The sequence below is a fragment of the Talpa occidentalis genome, unplaced genomic scaffold, assembly GCF_014898055.3.
Source record: "Talpa occidentalis isolate TD23 unplaced genomic scaffold, MPIMG_talOcc4v2.1 talOcc4.18, whole genome shotgun sequence".
In the NCBI taxonomy this organism is placed as follows: domain Eukaryota; kingdom Metazoa; phylum Chordata; class Mammalia; order Eulipotyphla; family Talpidae; genus Talpa; species Talpa occidentalis.
In genome coordinates this window covers 11,528,637-11,553,383 of record NW_023601851.1, presented here as the reverse complement: position 1 = coordinate 11,553,383, position 24,747 = coordinate 11,528,637, and the positions used below count along the sequence as shown (strand labels likewise).

At 45.0% G+C, this 24,747-nt stretch overlaps 2 protein-coding genes across 2 annotated transcripts; one reads left to right on the top strand and one right to left on the bottom strand.

The window, feature by feature from the left end:
• The first annotated feature begins 16,856 nt into the window (after positions 1-16,856).
• LOC119250782 (olfactory receptor 2AK2-like) lies at positions 16,857-17,794 on the top strand. The gene is given in 2 exon segments (XM_037518388.2): positions 16,857-17,384; positions 17,386-17,794. Coding segments are annotated over 2 exon segments (915 nt in total). The 3' UTR covers positions 17,773-17,794.
• Positions 17,795-23,610: 5,816 nt separating this feature from the next.
• LOC119250871 (olfactory receptor 2T27-like) lies at positions 23,611-24,537 on the bottom strand. The gene has a single exon (XM_037518456.1). It carries the CDS (start codon positions 24,535-24,537, stop codon positions 23,611-23,613), a length of 927 nt encoding a protein of 308 aa, XP_037374353.1.
• Between the last annotated feature and the right edge of the window lie 210 nt (positions 24,538-24,747).

Here is a 24,747-nt window from a genome sequence, read left to right as displayed (position 1 = left end):
AGGGAGGGAACTATAAGGGGCTGTGCCAAGAAAAACAGCTACAGACTCAACCCCTGGTGGAGTTTTGGCCTAACTGCACTGGATACGGTCTGGTAAACAGCTTCTGACACTCCAGAAGGAGCATCCCAAAGAGATGCCCACCAACACCAGTGGCACAACATCCCGATGCATAGCACTAATTAGAAAGCAAACAGCAAGAAGAAGGAAAAATACAAACAACAAAGAAAGCCCGCAGGACGACACACCACAAAAAGAAAATCAGTCACCAGAACTCAACAATGACATGAAACAACCTCTCTGCCTGCCAGATAGAGAATTTTTAATCATCATGATTAAAAAGCATAAAGAAAACAAAAAGAAAAAAAAAAGATATGAGACAAATAATCAATGAACAGAAAAACAAAAATGAGACCTTAAGAAAGGAAATAAAAGAAATGCAGGACATTAAAGATTACAGGAGGAGGGCCTCCACAGTGGCGCAGCGGTTGAGCACTGGGTTGCGAAGCTGCCTGCAGCCTCTGCAGCACCGGTTCGATCCCCGGCAGCTGGGCAAGGGTCCCACATGGCGCGCAGACCTCTCACGCCACCTGCTGCTCCCCTCAGCAGTGTACTTCGTCAGTCCTGTCTGTTCTGCTCTCTGATCTGGCTCTGGTGAATTCTCTCAACCCCCCCACCCCATGCTTCTGACTCTACCTAGTGCTTGTATAAATAAATAAAATAAACCTTAAAAAAAATTACTGGAGGAGATAAAGAACTCTGGGGAAAGCAATGAAAACAGAATCGATGAAATGAAAGAAAAGGGCCTCCCTGGTTGCACAAGCAGTTGAGTGCAGAGCCGTGAAGTTGTCTTCAGCCTCTGCAGTGCTGATTCGATCCCCGCTGGCCTCAGAGCAACCCACATGGCGAGCAGACCTCTCCTGTCTTGCCTGCTGCTCCCCTCAGCAGTGTATTTCGGTCAGTCTGCCTGTTCAGTTTTCTGCTCTGTCTCTGGTGAATCCTCTCACCCTCCTGTGCATGTGGCCTGTGCCCCAGTTCTTGTATAAATAAAATAAATCTTAAAAAAAGAGAAAGAAATGGAAGAACATATCAGTATTCTCCAAGATACCGAAATAAAAAGAACCAAAAGAGAAGAGGAGAGATAAATACAAAGGAAAAAAGAATGAGGAAACTTTTTGACAATTATCAGACTCCAGGAAGAAAAAAAAATATAAGAGTTATATGCATTCCAGAAGGTGAGGAATGAGACAACATATATGACAAATTATTTAAGGAGGTAATTAAACTTCCCAAACAAACAAAAAAAAAAAAGGAGATGAATACAGACACACAAGAAGTGAGAACACCCGATTACCACAACAAAAAGAAAAGTACAGCAAGATATATAATAGTGAAGCTCGCAAGTGTCTAAAACAAGGAAAAAATAATGAAACTGCCAAGGGGAAGAAGCAGATAACTTACAAGGGAAAACCAATCATGTTAACTTCAGACCTCTCCAAAGAAACACTATGGGCAAGAAGAGAACAGAGTGACATATTCAGCAAACTTCAAGACAACAATGCCAACCAAGAATACTTATTCTGCAAAGCTCTCCTTCTTCTATGAAGAAAAAATAAGGACCGTGTAGGCAAACAGAAACTCCAGAAATTCATTACAACTAAATCCCCACTCCAAAAAAATCTAGAAGAAGTCCTAAAACCAAAACCAACAGAGGAATCAATAAGAAGAACAGAGCAAAGCAAGGAATAAAATCACAAAAAGACAAACAAAATGGCAAATACAGATGCCAATGTATCAATAATAACTCTAAATGTAAATGGAGTGAACTCATCAATAAAAAAAAACAGAGTAGAAGGCTGGATTAAAAAATAAAATCCAACCTTCTGCTGTCTCCAGGAAACATATTTAACTACAAAAGATAAATATAGACTGAAAGTAAAATGGATCAAAAAAGAAGGCAGGAGCAACTATACTTATAACAGATGAAATAGACTTTAAATTAAAAAGGTAAAAAGAGACATAGACAGACACTACATTATGATCAAGAGGAAAATACATCAGGAAGATATAACACTCATCTACATATACTCACCAAATGAAGGCACACCAAAACATATTAGGTAATTATTATCAGCTCTGAAAACAGACATTAAAGAAAATACATATACAGTAGGAGATTTCAACACCTCACTCTAACCAATGGACACATCAATGAGACAAAAAATAAACAAAGACACTGGAGCCCTACATAAAAACATAGAACTCATGGGCTTAACAGACATCTTTAGGACACTGCACCCGAAAAACTCCAAGTACACATTTTTCTCAAGCACGCAAAATCCTTCACCTGAACCAACAACAGACAGGGCCACAAGACAAACATTAACAGGTACATTAAGATCAAAATCATTCCAACTATCTCCTCTGATCATAAAGGCATCAAACTAGAAACAAGTCATGAAAAGAAAGCAAGGAACCCTCCCACTTCATGGAGACTGAAATCCACACTGCTGGAAGACCGCTGGATTAATGAAGAGATAAAACAAGAAATGAAAATATACTTTGAACTGAATGACAAGGAATACATCAATTTCCAGGATGGACTACCATTATCCACAAAATCCAAGTTATGGAACCAGCCTAAGTGTACTATACAGATGAGTGAATGAAAGAAAAAAAAAACTGTGGGAATTTCAAAGTTTTCCCTTTTAAATGACTTCTAATTTCCTATTTCTTTGTTGCGAAGTTGCCAGATTTTATTTTAATCTTCTTAAATTCCTTGAAATTTGCTTTCTGGAATAAAGCATTATATATTATGAAGGATTTAACATGTGCACTTGGAAATAATGTGCATTTAATATTGTATAGAATGTGCATTTGATGGCTATTGTATGGAATAATCTGTATATGTCTTTTAGATCCTCCAACTCCAACATATCACTTATGTCTCTTAACCTTACTGCTAGCTAATCTTCTTTCAAGGTCACTATATTGTTGATGGTGGGGTATTGAATTCCCCTCCTATTATTGTGTCCCTGTGCAATGCTCAATTAAATGTGGCTAATAATTGTTTCATATATATTTAAGTGTTGTGATATATGATTTCACCTCTTATCTCTTCATACCCCTCCATGTGCAATGCAGACTACTTACAACACTATTCTAAATTCCTCCTTCCCTCTCCTTTATCCCTAGATGTTTACTGCACAACTTTGAGGGGAGTGAGGAAGACCAGAATGGGTTCCACTTTGGAAAAGTACTTCCCCCACCCCACTGTTTTAAAGCATTGGAAAAGGGGAAAAGGGAGGAGGGTTTGGGGGAACCAGTTGCCTTGGGTCACAGGGCTTAGCAGTGGTGGGCACCTCCAACAGTATAGTCCAACTTTATTGCTCCAGGAGCTTCACCTAATACAAGTGGATGGCTGCTATGATGCTTCTTATTTGTTTGTCTCCTAGATACAAGGCTTGAATTTGACCTGACATCCAAATTCTCCTACAGTTGAAAGAAAAATCTAATTTGCTATTTACTCAGAACTTTTTATCTACTAAAGACAGAGATGACCACTTCTAAGACTTCTAAGACCACTTCTAAGAGTTAAAAATGAAAGTGCTTTTTAATTTTTAGTATTGTTTTCAGATAGTTTTTTTCAAACAATTCACTACAGTTAATATACATATAAAATTAATATTTACTCAGACACACCCTTTCACACAGGACACAGATCTGAGCTTTTACCCAGCTCCAGAAACTCACTCCAGTACATAAGACAGAGGTGCATTTTGAGGGAAGACTATGTTCTGGAAAGGATTTTGTACCCAACTCAACTATCCCTCAAGGTTTGAGAGTAGAAGGAAGAGATTTGTAGTCATGCATGGTCTGAAAACATATACATTCAATTCACAACCTGTCAAGAAGTTGTTGAAGGATGTTCTGCACTAAAGCAAAAGGGGTGACTAGAAAAATGAAGGTACAAAGGCACATACACAAAAACAAGAAGTTCAATGCGGAACAGAGATGAAGGCATGCCCTGAGAAGAGAAATAAAGGAAAGGCACGCCGAGCCTCATGCAACAGACCTGCACACAATCCCACCACTTTCGAGGAGACAGAGGTCTTAAGGAAAATGAAGAAGTGTGGGAAGGAAAATTAAGTCTCAAGTGAAGAGAAGCACAGTGGCTTACTTCTTGAATCAGCTGTGAATACTTTTTACTTTGTTATAATACTCTACTCTTGTCTCTTCATCTAAACTAAATTGTGATATTATAATTTGGAAGGAATGGAGGAGAAGAAGATGTGAAAGATGGGTCAGGGCTGAAAAACAGCTCCAGCACCTTTCACAGGAGAAAATTCAATAGCAGATCTCTAAGATGAACAACTAAGACAAATAGCAATAGTACGCCTGTTAATTAGTACAGTGGAGAAGGTAGACCCCATACCAAAGCTTGACTACAGGAAATGAAAACCAGGGGAGAAAGGGGCATGGGGAACCACTTTTTCATGGTAACCCTTGAAGGACTACCTGCCTCTTAAAAACAATATATACAACATAGTTAAAAACTTTGATTAGGTAAACATGGAACATATTCCTGATACTACTGAAAAACATGAAATTGTCTGTATTCTGTTTATTATTGTGGAAAACATGGATGGTCAAGGAATGAAATGAAAAAAAAAATAGTTTCCATGGGGAAAAATTAGTCTTCACCCAAATATTTGAAGGTGAACCACTTGACAAGCAGTATCCCTGAGGTGGAGGCTGCATATCCTTGTGAGATAGCTGTAACCATTTCTTCTGGGTCATGGAGGATGGGGAGGTAACTGCTGCACACTTTGCCTCAGGGACTGGGTGCAGTTGGGGATGGTCCTTCGGAGGACTGACAGTGGAACAGTAAATTGGTGTGGATTATGGAGGCAATGGCGTCAAGGTATTTAAACTTTGTTCAGGAGGACTGTGGGCTTCTGAGGCTGGAAATGCATTGATAACACTCTAGAAGCAGCAATGATTCTGTTCTTACAAGTAAGTCAGAGGGTTGTTCTCGGGATACATGTTGAAGTCTGTTATGATTTCCTAAGCTGCCTAATAAATAACGCTCTGACCTTGTACATATAATAGACAATCTCAATAATCCCCTCTATTTAAGATATGTATCTATAAGATATTAATACATTTAAATACTGAAAATACTTAGATGTTGTGTGTGTTGACTCAAATAAGCTGTTTAGTTGAAGTGGAACTGGCATGTGCACTAACATTGCATAAGAAGACAATAGCTCATGGCAATACTGATGGTCTGGTTTCATGTAATTCTCAATGAGGTACAATTTCCTAATTTTGGGGTGGAGTCAGCGGTTAGTTTTATGGAAGAAAGATGTTCACTGTTCAAAGCCAGCACCCTCTCTACAGTGTCAATGCCCTTCCTGAAAGACTATTTGAAGGCTTAGGGCATGAGGATTGTTGTAAATCTATAATAAATTCATTTTTAAGAGACATAAGCCGTGGCATAAGTAAAACCATAAGACATTTACCCAGGATCTACTCTCAACACACACTGTTGGTTGATTTCCTTCTAATTCATGTCAATGAGGTAAAAGATAGAGATGTTTTAAGTTAAAATGAAAGAAAATTGACTTCAAATTCATTTTTCCTGCCATTATATTTTGGGTAGTTTTATATATATTAAATACATATATTACATACATATATAAGATATGTGCATGATTTCATGTCCTCTGGGAGTCTCATAGCATCATAAATTAAGTAAATCTCCAAATACAAACATCAACTTACCAAATTGCAGTGGACTGTTTTTGGATTGAGGACATTCATATACATTAATTAGTAAACATTTAGGAAAATATCTATTAGGCAATACTGGAAACCATCAAAAGGTATTGAGAAAGTGGAATGTCAAATTTCTTAGGAATACAAAGTATTTCAATGAAAAAGTAACTATTTACTGTACCACACTATTGCATTCATTGGCTCTCTGGAAGCTGGGAAATAAATTAATTTTATGTCCTCCCAGACATGAAGACTATTGTAATTCAAATGATTAGATTGTTGGATTCTCCTTCTAGCACATAATGCCACACTGCTTTGTTTGCTAGAGTTAAAGGGTTGATAGAAACAGGGAAGTTTTATATAGAGAGGGAGGTGGAAGAAAGTAGGGGACCCATAACTTTTTTGTCATATTTAATGATTTAAAAGTCAATGTTTTCAGACTTAACATGCTTTTATGTGTATGACATTTAAGCACCAAATTCAGCATAGGGATTGGAGAGTGTTTGTGTCTAGATTTCCCCATATGACCAACCCTACATTCCACGCATTCTACAAACCCCATGTCATACCTCTGTGGCACGAGGTGGTGAGGACAGGGGCAGATGATGCTCCTGTCACCGGGGCAGACAGCTGGGAACTCAGTGCCTAGCCACCTCACAGGGACTTCCGCTGGTACTAAAAAAAAATGTGTCTACCACAGCTGCTGTAACTGCACACTTACCCAATGGCATTTATTAAACACATTTGTATTTTAAGTCTCATGTCCACTTAAAGTCTATGAAAGTTCTTTATTATACATCCTCCCCAAGAGAAAGTGCTGCAAGTCAAAACACAAGTGCCAGCTCTTCACATTCAACACAAAATTGATGCTCTAAATAATGTCATGAAGCGAGAGTCCTACTCCCTCCATCACTTCACAAATGACCTTAAGTTCACTTTGCAACAGAACAAAGACAAAAAGACAGAAGGAAATCCCTGGGGATTTTCAAGTCCTGAGGTTGCTGCTGTGCCTCCACCTGTAGGGCAGTGAGTCCACCTGGCTTCCCATGCAGAAGCGCGTTTCCCACGCAGTCCGCTCCTGCCAGGCAGGTCTCTATGACTTCTGCTGCCCACTGGACCCTTGTCCTGTCCGAAGCTCACAAACAATACCTCCTTAATGACATGTTTTGAAATAGCTCCTTAGAGAAGAAAGGCATTTCCATTATGCAACAGGTGAGATTTCCAGGTTAATTGGAAGTCATTGTGGAAAAGAATTAAAGGCTGCCTTGACTCTGACCTTCCAGCTATGTCCACACAGCACATATAGCCCTGAACTACTGATATTACTCATTTTTTTTAAGATTTATTTATTTATGCTTACAAGAACCAGGGTACAGATGAGAGGTGTGGGGGTGTGAGGATTCACCAGACAGAGTGGGGAACAGAACAGGCAGATTGACTGAAATACACTGCAGAAGGGAGCAGCAGGGATGTCAAGAAAGGTCTGCTGCACCATGTGGGTAGGGCCCTGGCCCAGGATTGAAATCACGCTGCAGTGGCAGTGGAGAGCTTCATAGTTTGTGTCTTAACCCCCTGCACCACCAGGAAGGCCCTGATACTCCACATTATTGAAGTGCATAATAGTGATGCAGGTGTTCATTAATTAATGCATTTATTTATGTATGCTACTTAAAGCATAACTTAATAGTAATTACTTGAGGAATGCAATTTCTAAAAATTTTAATGACAAAAATGTTTCAAAATAACATTTTAAAGGTAGCCAATATTGCCTTTTCTCAGTGTGGCAAGAATCCTAGATGGTAACTTAAGATACTTTAGTAAAGTCCAGTGAAATGTAAATATATTTCTTAACTAATAAAGCTGAAGGGTGAAGTGCAGGGAGTAAAATAGACTTGCAATATTAAAAGTGGCACATGCCTTTATTTGCAAAAATCTTGCAGGAACAATGAACATTATGCTTGTGAAAAACTCTCCAAGGTTACAAATTCAAAACACGAGCATGGCATGGCTGAGCAACCAGACCTCAGGCAGTGATTTTGTCCTCCTGGATCTGTTCCACAGCACCCCAGTGCCCTGGGTCCTCTTCAAACTCACCCTGCTCGATCTCCTGCTGGCCCTGTTCGGCAACACCATAATAATCATCTTCATCTGGGCCGACCCTCTTCTCCACACCCCCATGTAATTTCTGCTCAGCCAGCTGTCCCTCATGGATCTCCTCTATAATTCCATATTTCTCCCAAAGGTGGTGGTGGACTTTCTGTCTAGGGACCACCACATCTCCTTCATTGAGTGTAGCTTCCAGGTGTTCCTCTTCTCCACTCTTTGGGGGTTGGAGTGCCTGCTGCTGGCGGTCATGGCTTATGACCGCTACGTGGCCATCTGCCACCCTCTGAGCTACCCCATCCTCATGCGCCCCAAGGTCTGTGTGCTCCTGGTGCTTGTGACCTGGCTGGGTGCCCTGCTCAATTCCTTGATCCATGTGGTCTATACTCTGACACTTCCTTACTGTGCCTCCAGGGAAATCCACCATTTCTTTTGTGAGATCCCAGCGCTCCTCAAAGTGGCCTGTGCTGACACTTTGCAATACGAAAAGGGGATTTATTTTAGTGCTGTGATTTTATTCATTCCTCCCATCTCAATCATTCTGTGCTCCTATGGAAGCATACTGTCCACTGTTCTGGGCATGGGATCAGGCTAGGCTCTCCGGAAATCCTTGGCTACTTGCTCTTCTCACATGACTGTGGTGTTGCTCTTATATGGAGCTGCAATCAGTAAGTACCTTGTGCCAAAGTCCTACCACTCCCCCGAGCAGGAAGAAGTAGTCTCTGTGATCTACACCATCATTTCACCCAAGTTCAACCCCCTCATCTACAGCCTGCAAAACAAGGATGTCAATTAAGCTTTTAGGAAGGTTTTCAGAATATGACAATATAAGGTTTCCTGGTACCCAATGTAAATCCAGAACAGTGATGGTTTATGTTTTGAAATGGAACAGTAACTGTTTTTATATTCTTTTGCAGCCAATGTCACCATCAGTGAAGACCTGGTTATTAATATGATACATAAAATATATTTTTATTCCTATGTAATTTTCCTATTTGTCAATTTTCAAAAAGTATGGTTCATAAGGGAGAGGAGCCATGTTATCTTGAAAAATTTGTCTTTAAAATTTTAGATATATTCCAAAACTACCATTGTAAATATATAATGATGTATATATTAAAGTATACATTGTTTATATAAATTTTGAAATATCTCTTAAAATACTACTTGCTATAATTCAATAACGTGGAATTTCTGAATGAAAATTTATTTCTCTATTATATATACTAATACACATTTTTTAGCATTTTGGGTTTTCACACTGAGAAATAATTAATATGCAATAGTAGTTTTGTTTTTCAGATTACAGCATGTTGATTTCCCTGTGAACTGCTCACCACACATCTTGTTACCCCACACACCACACAAGGTAAATGTGAGGGTTAATCCTCTTGCCTCACTTCATATGCCACCCACACCCCATGCCCACTTTCATCTGGTAGCCACCTTTTATTAGTGATCATCTATTTTCTTAACTGTGGGGACACTAGGAGCCTCCCAGTCAAGTGTCAGGTCTGGCCACCTGGGTGCATCTGCCACCGATCACCCACACCCCCACAACAGCCCAGGGGCCGGCCCCCACCTGTACCCACCCTTGGATGCTCAGCTCTGTAGTCAGGCTTCTACTGTTAGTTTTTAAGTTGGTCTTTCTCTGACTCTCAACTTGGCATCTCTAGATTCTGCATATTACTGGCCCATCTGGTATCTGCCCTTCCCATCTGACGTATTTCATGTAGCATCATCCCTCTGCTGTGTCTTGTTTGCTTTTAGATTTCCACGTGAGTGAACCCGCAGAGCATTTGACTCTTCCTCTGACTCGCTCCCCCCCAGGACATGCATGGTGTCACATATGGTGACATTTCATCTTTTTAAAAATTGTGTGGCGGTCTCCCCATACACAGACATGTACACACACACACACACACACACACACACACCACACCACTTCCCTACCCACCCACCCATCGTTGGAACCTCCGTTGGTTCCCGTGTGTGGTGGTGTGAGAAACATAGGTGAGCATATGCATTTTGGAATTAGTTTTTTTTTTTCTTTTCCTTTGGATAAATACCCAGAAGTGGAATTGCTGGATCATATGAGTTTTACTGTAATTTCTGAGGAATACGTGTTTTAATATACTGTTCCCCAACAGTGCATGGGGGTACCCTATCACCACACCTTTGCTCACACTTGCTGTCACTTGTCTTCATCACCACAGTACTCCCCCTTATCCAGGCCCATCCTTCCAAGGTCCCCAAGTGGAAGCCTAAAAATCAGATTATACCAAACTGGACAGCAACAATTTTTCCTAAACATACTCAGCTGTGTGAAAGATTAATGTACAAATTAGGCAAAGTAAGACATTCATAATTAGTAAAGTTAGAAAGGATCGTTGTATTAACTATTGATCTCTAAAAATATCTTACTGTAGGAGAGTAATTTAGAGTTCCTCCAAGGAGCCCTCTCCAGTGCTGCTGATGGTAGTAGAAGTCACAGCCAGTCCTTCGGAGTGATGGGGCAGCTCACATGGCTTTGAGTGGGGAGACTGAGCGCCCTCACCAGTTGGGACACTGAGCGCCCTCTCATGCACCTGAGCGCCACCTTTATGGCTTCCTTGGCAAAGGCCTATTTGGATCCTTTGCTGTTTTCTTCACCAGAAAATTTAATCACTATAATGCTGACATGTGCACCATAGCTTGTGTCGGCTTGCAAACTCAACTTTAAAGATGTCTACTAAAATCCTCTCTAATGGGTGAAGCCTAGTATTTCTAAATAATGACTTCAATACAATCTCACGCTCATTCAGATTATTATAAATTGTAGAAAATGTAAATTTCTGATAACTTTATAAACTTGACAGACACATTCTGACACAATTACTGGTATGCATTCTACCAGTTTCTTTAGCTAGACTCGTTGATGTAACTGCCCGTCCTAAACAGTCGTCTTTTATCGCTCTCCATGGCTATTATGTCTCCTTCTCCCTAGCGGGGTCTCACTCTTGGAGCTTAAGACTATTGTAGGCGGAAAAATACGAACATTGTTCAGTTCAAAATGGGAAATGCATGATCGTGTTTCTTTGTAGAGAATTAAAATCAATGACCATTTTATGACTTAACCACAAGCACTAGGAATTGTCAATCCTGCACCCATTTCTGGAATTGAAGATGTCAACATGCTCTGTCAACATATTAAATGTGTCTCCTTGCTCTGGAAGCACCAAATATGGAGGACTTCCGAAACAGGCCATTTGTCTTTCACTTTAAAACTGTAAGTATTTCCCTGAGATCACACCGGTTCCATGCCTCGAGGGCCGCACCTATTCAGAGGTGCTTCCACCCCACGTGCACACGGGTCCCGCCCCCACCACCTGCCTGCCCGCACCCATCCCGCACGTCTGCGCGTGCGGGGTTGGTGTCTCCCTGCTCCTTGGCCTCCTCCACTCCTGAGGCGCGGTCGGGCGGTGCCCAAGGAGGCCTCCCCTCCTGGAGGGACGTCTGCGCATCCGCCCGCACACCCCAGGGCCGGCTCGGGCCGCGGGTGTGTCGCGCCCGGGGCTGCTGTGTCGGGGTTCCGGCCCTTCCTTCTCTGCCACCTGGGCGAGGGCGGACTCAGCTCCGTCCTCCTCCACCGTGTCCTTTACTGGGCAGCGTCCCCGGCCCTCCAGCCCTTCCGCATCACCAGCGGCCTCCGCCCTCCTCGCTGGAAGCGCATCCAGTCTCTGGTTAGCCACACCCCTGTGGTTCCTCAAGGCTGTGCCCAGCTCAGCCGCCCTGACCGCCTGCTGAGAGAGCGCCTGAATGCGACCCTCCGAGCAGGTGCCTGGCCTCTCCCGGCCGCCCGCCTCGTGGCACTGCGGTCACAAGTGGTCCCAGGGGTCCTGTGTGCGCCCCTCTGTGCTGCGCGGCACCAGGAGCGAGGGGTGGCGGGCCGCGGCGAGGGAGCAGAGCCTTGGCCCTAAGGAGGCATCCAGCTCCTCACCAGAGCCCGGTGCTGCCTGCGGGATGGGTTTCTGGCCTGTCTCACACTGAGGTGGCTCCTTCTCCTCTTGGCACCAAGCATCTTCACCACAAATGCACCTTGCATCTTGCCAGAGCTTCCTCTGCTACCGCCAAGGGGTTAGAGGGTTTCTGTCTTTCCTCTCCGAGAAGGGGTCAGTCCCCTGGGTGATCTGAGCTGTGGCCCGAGCCTGCCCCCCCAAAAAAGCCCACGGGGGTGGGGGTGGCCATGACCCTTGACGTCAGTTTGCCACTGCTTTGTGGAGAGTTTATCACATCTGTCTCCTCAGGGAAGGCCCAGAGTCCTCTTTGTGACTTCCTTGTCTGCTTCTGGTCTCTGACTAATGTTCACAAAACGGGTCTGGGAGTGCTTGCTCCTCCTCAGGTTTCAAAATGTGTGAGAAATGAAAGTATTAGCTCATTTCTGCAGGTCCGCGGGAGCTCACTTGTCGAGCCCTAGGGACCTGGCTCCTGTTTGGTGGGAGACTGTTGAGTGATGACTGTTTCACCCTCCTTGCTCACAGTGGCCTCTTCACTCCTCCTCTTCTGACTCCGGCCACACGGAATCTCAGGAGCTTGGTGCACATGCACCTCATCTTCTTGGATCGTTTGCTACCACAACAAATGTCCTCTCCTGTTGTCAATCCATAACATACCCTAAATGTCTTTCTCACATGATGCCCAGGGGAAAATAACAGAACAGTGATGATAACCAGGACTGGAAAGTTCTAGATCTAGATCGGGAGACATATTTATCCTGAAGCTAAATAAACATGGGCCAGGTCTCTCACGTGCTCAGCCCCTTCCGAGGCCAGCCTCGAATCTGTGTCTGTTCTCTTTCTTCCTTGCTTAAGGAACACGCCCAAAACTGCACACCTGGGGAGACTGTCCCCTAGTCCCTGGCATTCTTGCCATTAGTGATGACACTTGAAGGAAGGGCTGGCCGATTGCCAGACTCTAATCTTCATTTCAAATCTAGGATGTGGATTCCAAAATTTTGTATTTTACTCCTGCAGCCGAAATTCAATGAATCATAACTGGCGTTCTGGAGAAATTATTTCAGGTGCTTTAGGGAAAGAAAAATATATATTTTTGCAATAAAAATTGCACATTATGTAATTTGAGTGAATGAAGATCAAATACAAGTATCATCTACAATAGGAATGTCCTGATCTGTTATATATGTCAGGAAAGCTGAGAGTTAATGGCCTCTGCAGCTTTCCTGTGATGTCTCCGACTGCACCATCTCCACTCTCATGCTATTGAAATTTCTTTCTTTCCCCAAATCTCCACATACAATGGGGGCCTCCCTGGAGGTGCAAGGGCTAAAGACACAGCACTATGAAGCAATCCACAGTCTCTGCAGCAGGAGTTCAATCCCTGGCCAGGGAGTTGACCCACATGGCGCAGCAGATCTCTCCTGCCTCGCCCGCTGCTTCCCTCAGCAGTGGATTTTGGTCATCTGCCTGTTCTGCTCCCCGCTATGTCTCTGGGGAATCCTCTTACCCTCCTGCACCTCTGGCCTGTACCCCAGTTCTGTTATGCATAAATAAATAAATATTTTTTTAAAAAAATCTAAGCTGGTTGCCAAACACCAGCTCCTAAAATGAAGAGTTTGACAGGCTAAAATTTAAACAGACTTTAATTTCCCTAGACAAACACACCTCCCTGCAATAGAACGAGACTGAGAATATTGTAAATTCTGAAATCCCTCTCTGGGAGCTCATGCACAACACACTCTTACTGCAAATCATATCAGCGCTGCACCCAGCACACTTCAGAGACCCGCGTGTCCCATGCCACACCTCCTGGACGTGCTGAAAAATGTTTCACCCAAAACACAGGTGTAACACAGAAGACACCTGCGGCCTGCAGCCCCTGAGACAGCTACACACTCTGCCTGTGACACTCTCGAGGGCCCCTGGGGCCCTGCGGCCGCACGGAGGCGCAGTGTCCAAGGAGAAAGAGGAGATAATCGATTTGGCGGCCTGTCAGCCAGAGGGCCCCAAGAGGGTTCTCTGCGGGCCCAGACCTGTCTTCTCTCCCAGCACGGACAGCAACTCCAAGTAGGTGGCCTGCGCAGAGCAGCGGGCGCCCAGCTGGGACTGAGACCAGCTTCCCTGCAGGTGCGCACTGCGCGCCACAGGCTCTGCAAGGTGGCGGCCGCGCCTCCTGCAGAAGCCAGGGCACTGCACAAGGTGGGCACGACCACGCGCACTCAATTCCATTTCCCCAGATTTTTCCTGGGAAGCGACGGGACCCAGGTCATCTCGGAGAAGAGACAGCCTAGGCCATGCGGCCGGTGCGGGTCCCAGCCCTGGGTCCGAGCGCCCTGGCTCCCGCCCCGGCCGCGGCCTAGCATCTCCACAGACGTGCCCGGGACTCCAGTGCAGGAGCTGCCCCAGCTCACCGCGTGGGGGGACCTGACAGGAGCTGCCCCAGCTCACCGGGTTGGGGGGCCTGACAGGCGCGCCCAGCTCTCCGGGTGGGGGGACCTGACAAGCGCGCCCAGCTCCCTGGGTGCGGATGTCACAGGGGCGAGGCAGCGAGTCCCTGCCCCGCGGGGAGGAAGGGCACGCGGCGGTCGCTGTCGGGGGCGGCGGCGGGCAGGCAGGCTCCCAGTGCCGTGGGTCGCCCACCCCAGAGCCCGAGGCCCAAGCGGCCCCGCGGGGAGGAGCCGGCTCACTGGAGCACAGGTCCCCCCACCCGGCGCGCCGTGGAGATGCCTCATCTGCCTCCCTGCCTCCAGACAGGGCTGCGCAGCAGGACCGCCCACCCCCGCGCCCAGGCGCCAGCCAACGCGTCCCGCTCTCTTGAGGAAGCCGCACAGCCCCGCCTCAGCCAGCAGACACCAAGAGAGCCCGTCTCTGCCCAAAGCGCCCCGCGCCCGTGGAAGCGCATTGTCTGAGGGAAGGGCGGGCACGGCCGGGGGGACCCCAGGGCTGTGCACTCCAAGGTCAGGTGTGGGGGTTGGGGGGCGTCCCAGCTCCTCACCCATCCCACTCACCTGTGCGCGCCCAGTTCTCAGGGCAGGTAAGGCCGTCCCAAGCGCTCCCTCCCTCCCTCTCTCTCTCTCCATGCACACACACGCGCACACACGCGCACACACATGCACACAAACGCGCACACATGCAGACGCGCGCACACGCAGATGGAGAAGCACATGAATATGTACACGGTCACCCCCTCCCATGACGGATCATGTGTTTAACTTGCGAGGCTATTTTTTTTTAAATATAATTCTAGATGTGACGGTTTTGAATCAGTCTGGAAATAGTTTATTGTTTATCTTCGCCGATTAGTCTCCTCCAGATGCGTCTCCTTCCCTTCCTGCTGTGAGCCGCGTCCCGAGTAGTGCAGCGCGCACCCGTGCCCCTGCCAGGCCCCTCCAGGCCACCGAGGGCCAGGCCTGCCTCGCACCCGCCCCACCGGCCTCGCCTCACTTCCCGCGCATGGGCCGTGGCCGCTGTCCCCGGTAACTGCTTCCTCCTTGGAATTTCGGAACCAACACTGTGCTGTGTCCACAGGAGACACGCAGCAAATCTGAGAGGACTGAATACACTTTCACATCATTTCATGAAACATTTTTAGTTAGTAAGATGTTATTTGCTCTGGAAATATGCAGAGGCCAAATCCGTGTCCAAAAAGGGGAAAAAACTAATTTCCTAGCATGGACAACCACTAAACAGACTCCCGCGTCAGATTAATTAGCAAGCTTCCATTTATCTTTTAATGATTCATCCTCCAGCTTTCCCTAACATCGCCATGCTTCTTTATTTCAATTCACTGTATCCCTTGTACATGCACAGAAAAGAACAATGCTAATGAAGACATAAGATCTGGAATAGTCCTTCTCTGTAATTAATATAACTTTTGCCAATTTGTAGGCAATATAAAGTCAATATAGACAAATACATGAAGAAACATATCAAATTTATAAGATAATCCACCAAATCTGTCAAGCAAATCTGTACTGTTCACGTGAGTGAAGTATGCAACATTTTTCTTGGGAGAACACAGCCCCAATCGAGCACTTGCAAGATATTTTGAAGGGAAAAAATATTTGTATAAAATCATCTCAATGTCTGTTTTTCCTTTTCAAATTATAACTTCATCCCATGGTCAGTAATAATATTTATTTTAATGTCATCATTTCTCAAGTGTCTATAGTTCAACAGATAGGATTGATAGGATTGAGTGTGTGTAGGGAAATAAAGTGTTAATGTCGTTTTGCCAGGAACATTGGAGAACGAGCGACCAACTTTTGGCCCCCAGTTCAGGGAGCCTGGCCAGCGCCCGGACCAAGAGCCAAAAGATAGGGCTGGTTGTGTAACTGTTTGCGATGTCCGGGACCACCAAGAAATGGGTTGGTTATGTAAGTCTGGGGCATCGTGTGCAGGAATGTGACCAGCCCACCACGAATCCCTAGGGTTTGGATACTGGCCATATCCGACCTTGGGATATAAAAACACAGTGGTCGCCTAGCTGTCGCAGCTGCTGGACTTGGATACGTCTCCCGTGCTGTTCCCCGGAGTGCTGCCTCTGCCTCCATGGTGTTGTTCTCCGGAGTGCTGCTTTTTGCCTCCGTGATGCTGTTTCCGGAGTGCTGATTCTTTGCCTCCGTGATGCTGATTTCTGAGGAAACTGTACAGTATGTATTCATGGTTATCAGTTTGGTCGGGTTTGGGGCACTGTTTATAATTTTGCTTGTGCATCGCCTCTGTTGCTCACAATAAATCCTTTTCCTTTTTAATATGGTGTGGTTATTGAATCCCACGGAATCGAGCCTCCCTCAAACACCTGTGCACAGGGCTAGCAATTATATTTTATTGCTAGTTACAGTGTGTTAAATAGAGGGAACTATATTCACCTAAGATTATTACATCATTTATAATCATCATTTGGTTTTCCTTAGGAGGCAATCATAGCTGTTTCATGGACCTGCAGATTTTATGAACCTTGATATTCCGTGTTAAGTCATGAAGGCAGAAAATCTAAGTGTTGGGATGGATTTTCTACTCCTCGGTCTTTTCCAGAATGGCCGGATGGACACTTTCCTCTTTGCTGCCATTGCTGTCCTCTTTACAGCAGCTCTGACATCCAATATCATATTGATCCTCCTCATCCAGCTGGACAGCGGGCTCCACACCCCTATGTACTTCCTGCTCAGCCAGCTCTCCTGCATCAACGTGCTGTACATCTCCACCACGGTGCCCAAGATGGCAGTCAATTTCCTGACCAAGAGTATGAACATTACTTTTTTAGGCTGTGAGATTCAAACCTTTGTGTTCTTGGCTATTGGCAGAACCGAGGCCCTACTTCTTGGTCTCATGTCTTACGACTGGTATGTAGCCATCTGTCACCCACTGCATTACCCCGTTCTCATGACCAGGAGGATCTGCTGGCTCATGGTCTCATGCGCATGGACTAGCAGTTCTATCAATGGTTTCATACACACACTCTGTGTGTTTCAACTTCCATTCTGTAGCTCTCGACTCATTAACCACTTTTTTCTGTAAATTCCCATCTCTGTTACCACTGGTGTGTCAAGACACATCCCGGTATGAGTACACAGTCCTCTGCAGTGGGCTTGTTATCCTGCTGATACCATTCTTGGCCATTCTGGCTTTCCACACCCGTGTGTTTATTGTGGTGTTCCGAATGAGTGGTCAAGGGCAGAAAAAAGCTGTCTCCACTTGCTCCTCACACCTGATTGTGGCAAGCCTATTCTACATGACCTCTCTCTCCACCTACATGAGGCCACACTCCCTGCGGTCCCCCGAGCAGGATAAAGTGGTGGCTGTGTTTTATACCATCATCACCCCTCTTCTCAACCCTTTTATTTACAGTCTAAGGAATAAAGAGGTGATGGGGGCCATGAGGAGACGGTTATGACAATGTGTGTTTGCACATCAAATATGACCTTTGGAACCCTCCCTTACTGAGGCTGAACAACATGAGAGCTGTGCCTAGAATTCTGATAGAAATGCTAATAAATGCTTATTAAATAAATTGGCAAGCCTTTGATTCCTCCTGACTTCAGAAGTAACTAAGGTATCATTGTTAGAACTAGATAGATTTTCCATATAAAAAATAGAGGAACAGTATGATTGTCAAACTTGTTCAATCTCTGAAACAAAAGAATCCAACCCAGTCCACTCAACATTCCCATATCATAAATGTTTTGAAGTGCTTCTCAGAATCTGACACACCATGGAAAAGTAATACAGTTCACACACATGCAGAACACTAGTAAAATCCACACATGACCAAAAAGTAATATAGAGAAAAGCAACAATCCACCATTTCATTTCTTTACTCACCAAGCTTTTTAACGTGTTAACTATGTGTGTGTCCTTTTTACCGAAACTTCTGATGTTAGAGAAGTCAAAGATAAAAACTGACTAAAATCTCTGATCTCTGGAGCTTTACACTTCCACAAGGGGAGATATTAAGTAAGTAGCAAAGTTAACAGTATATAAAAAAATAATAACTGCAGTAATAATAAGACAGGGATTTGTGATAGGAAATTTGCAGTTTTATATAAAATTTTCTAGAAAAGGCTAAGAGGTGGGATTTGGTAAAAGGCTAAAGGGAATGAAAAATTATTTCTTTTTTTTTCTTTTTTTTATAGAGGCATGTTTTATTTATTTATTTGTTTGTTTGTTTGTTTGTTTATACATGCACTGGGTACAGTCAGAAGTGCGGGAGGGTGAGAGAATTCACCAGAGCCAGAGTGGGGAGCAGAGCAGGCAGAAGGACCGAAGTACACTGCTGAGGGGAGCAGCTGGAGGCAGGAGAGGTGTGCGCACCATGTGGGACGCTCCTCCAGTGGCTGGGGAGCAGCTGGGGATTGAACCGGCACTACAGAGGCCACGGGCAGCTTCACAACCCAGCGCTCAACCGCTGCGCCACCAGGGAGGCCAGGGAATTAAAAATTAATTCAATGGAAATGTGGTGATGAGTGTTCTGGAAACAAGTGATGAGAACATCCTGCTGAGGGAGGTGCGAAGTTGTAAGCATGCAGGCTGCCGGCAAGGAGCGGATGGACTGGACCCAGAAATGAACTACAACATAATCACAGTGATACTCGGCAGTAGGGGTCTCCCTGGTGGCGCAGGGGTTAAGTCTCAGCACTTACTAAACATCTTGTTAAAATATCAGATGTGAAACTTAAAATTGAATATAATCTGTCAGCTAATAAACAACTCTGGTGTACCACTGTGACTAGACCATGAGAGAGGGAGGAAGAATATATTTTCTGTGAAACCTTTCAAAGGTTCTTTGATATCTTTGCAATGAATGTCAACAGCTTTAATAACAATTTATAATTGCATCTAAAATTTCATTTGTGGTTGAACACAGTACAATTATTGGTCCACAAATGTCTTACTTGACTTAGCTGACTGGTTTATAATGTAATGTGAACTACCAAGAAAACCAGCCACACCAAGAACCAATGCAATAAAAATCATGTCTCTGGGCCTCCCTGATGGTGCAGGGGCTAAGTCTCAGCACTATGAAGCTGTCTGCAGCCCCTGCAGCACGAGTTCCATCCCTGGCCGGGAAGCTACCCACATGGCAGAGCAGACCTCTCCTGGTTCGCCTGCCTGCTGCTCCCCTCAGCAGTGTATGCCAGTCAAACGGTCTGTTCTGCTCCCCACTCTGTCTCTGGTGGATCCTCTCCATCCCCCACACCTGTAGCCTACACCCCACCTCTTGTGTGCATAAATAAATAAATCTTTAAAAAAAAAACTTGTCTCTTTAATTTTTTTTAAGATTTATTTATTTATTTATACAAGCACTGGGTACAGTCAGAAGCACGGGAGGGTAAGAGGATTCACCAGAGCCAGAGCGGGGAATAGAACAGGCAGACTGACGAAATACACTGCTGAGGGGAGCAGTGGGATGGATTCGAGGTCTGCACACCATGTGGGACCTTAGCCCAGTGGCTGGGGATCGAACCGGTGCTGCTGAAGCTACGCGCAGCTTCGCAGCCCAGTGCTCAACCACTGTGCCACCAGAGAGGCCCAAACTTTGTCTCTTTAGAACCACTACATATCTAGCCCCCTAATTCTCCATTAATTTTAAATTTTGATATATTATTCTCTGGGAATGTTTATAAGATCTCCAAATATAATCATACAAAATTATCAACTACTTGCATTTACTGTTTGAACTATATGAAAACCATCTTACTATAGGCCATCATTCTCAGAAATAATTTGAGCTACTCAACATTTTTCACATGAATATAGCTGGCTGTAGCTGGGGCCCATTCTCCTTTGCTTTTAAATAGCATCCTATTTTAAGACTGTAACATGTTTTGTCCACGTATACTTGACTTTTGTCCAGTTTTCAGATATTACATATAATGCAGTTGCTAAACAGACAAATAGAAGAGAGTTGAGTGACCAGAAAAAAACCCACAGGGGAAGGAAAACTGACTGATGACCAGAGAGTCAAAAGCAAACAAGGAAGCAGAGGAGTCTCTTCAAAAATGGTTCTGGGAAAAGGCACAGCCACACACAAAATCACGACACGACCCAGACAGCTACCTAACACACAGACACGAATTTAAAATGTATTAAAGATTGCTGAAAGACAAAAAAAAAAACAAAAACTGCCTCGATGATATGCTCTTTGTCATAGGCCTTAGAGATATGTTTCAGGCTCAAATCCAAAAGGCAGGGCAACAAAAGCAAAAATTAAAAAGGGATCACATCTACTAAAATGCTTCTGGACAGGAGAAGAAAAGACACTATTGATAAAATGAAAGGCCCCCTACCAAGTGGGAAAAAGAATTTCCACATCACACATCTGACAGGGGGCTAACATCCAAGCTCTATGAAGAGCTCACACAACCACACAAAGAGAAGACAAGTCAATGAAAACAAGAAAAGAGATAAGCAGCCTCTCAGAGGAAGACACACAGGCAGACAACAGGCACAAACAGCAATGCTGGAATATTCAGTTGTCAGGTGAAGGCTAATCACACAATGGAAGTATTACCTCAAGGTAGACATTTTGTCATGAGCTGAGGCTACGCTATATAGCTGTGATTGCTCAATTTCATTAGGATTTAACTCTTACTCATTTATAAAGTACTAATTTATTTTTAAAGATTTATTTATTTATGCATAGAAGAGCTGGGGTACAGGCCAGAGATGCAGGGGGGTCAGAGGATCCACCAGAGACAGAGTGGGAAACAGAATAGGCAGACAGTGAAATACACTGCTGAGGGGAGCAGTGGGTGCAACAGGAGAGGTTTGCCTCGCTATGTGGGATTCTCCCTGGCTAGCCGGGATCGAACTCATGATGCAGAGGCTGTGGATTGCTTCATAGTGTGGTGCTTAACTCCTTGCACCACCAGGAAGGCCCTAATGTACTAATATATAAAGTAATATTAACATAGTCATGCATGTGTACAAGAAAATACAGTCTGTGTAGCTTTGGTGCCATCTGCATGTCAGGCACACCCTGGTGTAAAACAGTGGATAAGGGGGTACAGTTTCAAATGGACGAGAAACACGTGTTGGCAAGAAGTGAAGAGAAGGGCCCTGCCCAGCACTGAGACTGGGAATGCAGGGACTACAAAGCCTTTGGGGGCCCCTCAACACTGAGGAAACCCACTATGTATCAGCAGTTCCACCTTCGGGCATTGATCCGGCAGAGAAAAAGCACCCATTCATAAAGCCATGAGGACACCCATCCCCACACACACAGGAGCACACAGGGCAGGCACATGGGACAGCCCAGAAGGGCCAGAACCACCACCCACCCACCCGGTATCCTGACAAGGGAGCCACCAAAGAGCACCAAAAAGCCAAAACCAAGGGCAAGAGCAACACACACCCAACAACAGGGGCCAGTGGGCTAGAGCCAATCAAGGGCAATGCCCCATGAGAGCACGGGCCACCATGGGTTCTCACCTGTGTGCATGATTCCAAGAGACCTCAGGCTCTGGGAACCATCACCACAGGGTTTCTATACAAACAGGGGAACAAAGAGCTTGTTGTGTCCATAGTGGCACCTCCTCCTGAAGATGGCACCTTCCAGAAGTACAGGCAGAGTTTCAGGTACATGGAATCAGAGCTGGACCACACTGGTCAACAGGGATGGTCACCACTGGCCAACAGGAGGGATGGACAGCCCTGGCCATTAGTGATGGTCAGTACTGTCCCAGAGGCTGTGTCAGAGACACCCAGTGTCCACTGTTCTCTGTGAGAGCTTGGATGACGCCAAAGACAAGCAGCTCATTGACACACCAGCCCCGCCTGGGGCCTTTGGTGCTCCCTTCAGGCCAGGGAGACACAGGCCCAAGGCCCCGTCTCTGCAAAGGTCTTCGGCTTCTCTTCCCTCCTCCGAGGTCCCTGTTGGGTTCTTCTCTTCTATCCTCTGCAGCTCCTGGTTCTCCTTTCCTCAGCCTAGAACCATCACACTACAGCCCCCGCCAACCCTGCTTCTGTCCTCTCTCAGGGGGCACCACCCACAAGTCTGTTTGAACCATTTTTCAATCCTGTGGCTACTGGACCATTTAGCACCAGTCAGCTCACAGCTCACGCCTGACTGTCCCAACCCACAAACCAGGAAATACCCACAAAAGGGCAGTTGCTGGGCCCTGGAGAGCCATTGTTAGGACTGGCTTGTGCTGGAGCAGCAGGAGGAGAGACTAGCCCCGCTGCTGCCGCTCCCACCTCTGAGGTGGCTGGTTCCAGAATCAATGACACCATCACCACATGGGGACTAGACTAAGATTCCAGTGATGCATGATTGGACAGGGGGTGGGGTGAGTGTGTGTATGCACTTATGTGCGCTTGTGTGTGCACGTGTACGTAGGATGGTAGCAGTATAGTGGTAAACCTTCGAACATTTTATTAAAAAACCTGAGTGTCATCATATGCCACAGAGCAGGTGAGCCTGCAAAGAAAAAATGCCAAGGAAATGGATAAACAGGAAAGGACAAATACCCATGATCTCATTGAAAGGAAATTGACAAAGAAAACTAAAGTAGACAGAGAGAAAAAGGGGGATGAGCAGATGGAAGTGGGGTTGTGAAATAGGTGAGGTCAAGAGGCTACATCCTAACAGTTATGTCTGCATGGGTGGGATGGTGACTGCACTGTGGTCGTTACAACGTGTAGTTGAGTGTCTACATGTCACATCCTAAAGTCAGGCAATATTTTGTGTTAGTTTAGAGTTTAGGTCTGGAAAATAAACATTCCAGACATTAAACAATGTATACCAACACATATAATAGAGTAATAGTTTCACTCTAAATTTTCAATCCAGGTTTGAGAGAAAGCATCTTTTGAGGAAATGTCTGTAAATCTAGAAAGAATAAATACTTTAGAATATCCATCACTATGATGATACATCTGTACGCTCAGTACAGGCAACTGCTTACAGGCATCACGGTTCATGTTTCTGAGCACACACATGTTGAAAATACAATAAATAAGACAATTACAAAGAAGAAATATATTGTAACTGCCAATGAATAATGAAGATTCCAATATATGTTATCACTGACTACAGAAGGTAGACATGATATGTTTTTTTTTAATATTACATTTTATTCAGTACAAAATTATATGTTTTTGAACTCAATTTCTCAACATAATTGTTTTCCATACTAAATGTAACAAGGTATAAATACATATTCTATTCATATTTACAGCAAATGACAATGCTATTATGGGTTTACAGTAGACACAAGCAAACTCCAATGCCTCACATTCTGAAAACCTTCCGAAAAGCTCTAGTGACGTCCTTGTTCCGCAGGCTGTAGATGAGGGGGTTGAGCATGGGCGTTATGATGGTGTAGAACACAGAGACCACTTCTTCCTGCTCGGGGGAGCGGTAGGACTTTGGCACAATATACTTGGCAGTGGCAGCCCCATAGAAGAGCAACACCACAGTCATGTGGGACGAGCAAGTAGCCAAAGTTTTCCTGAGTCCCTGGCCTGATCCCATGCCCAGAACAGTGGACAGTATCCTTCCATAGGAGCCCACAATCGCAGAGATGGGAGGGATGTAAAAAATCACAGCAGTGACATAAGCACCCTTTTCATATTGGGAAGTGTCAGCACAGGCCACCTTCAGGAGTGCTGGCATCTCACAGAAGAAATGATGTATTTCCCTGGAGGCACAGTAAGGGAGTGACAGACTATAGGCCACTTGCATCAAGGCGTTGATCAGAGCACCCAGCCAGGTCACAAGCAAGAGGAGCACACAGACCTTGGGGCGCATGAGGATGGGATAGCGAAGAGGCTGGCAGATGGCCACATAGCGGTCATAAGCCATGACCGCCAGCAGCAGGCACTCTGAGCCAGCAAGGAGATAGAAGAGGAACATCTGGAAGCCACACCCAACGAAAGAGATGCGATGATCCCCGGACAGGAAGTCCACCGCCATTTTGGGTACTAATGCGGAGATACAGAGGACATCCAAGAGGGACAGTTGGCTGAGCAGAAAGTACATGGGGGTGTGGAGAAGAGGGTCAGCCCAGATGAGGAATATTATTATGGTGTTGCCAAATAGGGCCACCAGGAAATCGAGCAGGGTGAGTGTGAAGAGGACCCAAGGCACTTGGGTGCTGTGGAACAGATCCAGGAGGATGAAATCACTGCCTGAGGTCTGGTTGCTCAGCCATGCCATACTTGTACTCCTAACTTGCAACTTTGGAGATTTCTTCAGAATTGTTATGTTCACAGCCCATAAAATTTTTTCCAAATTAAATCATGCCTAGCTTTCTGATATCTCTTGTCCATTTATGTCCCTACTCTTCATAGCTTAGTAATAGATAGTTTAAGGACATCTTTCTTATGAAAAGTTTTGTAGAAATTGAAATTCTCAAGAAATTACAAT

Bases quoted from the DNA above. Each gene is read 5' to 3' on its own strand.
- LOC119250871 (XM_037518456.1), bottom strand. From the start codon at position 24,537: ATGGCATGGCTGAGCAACCAGACCTCAGGCAGTGATTTCATCCTCCTG.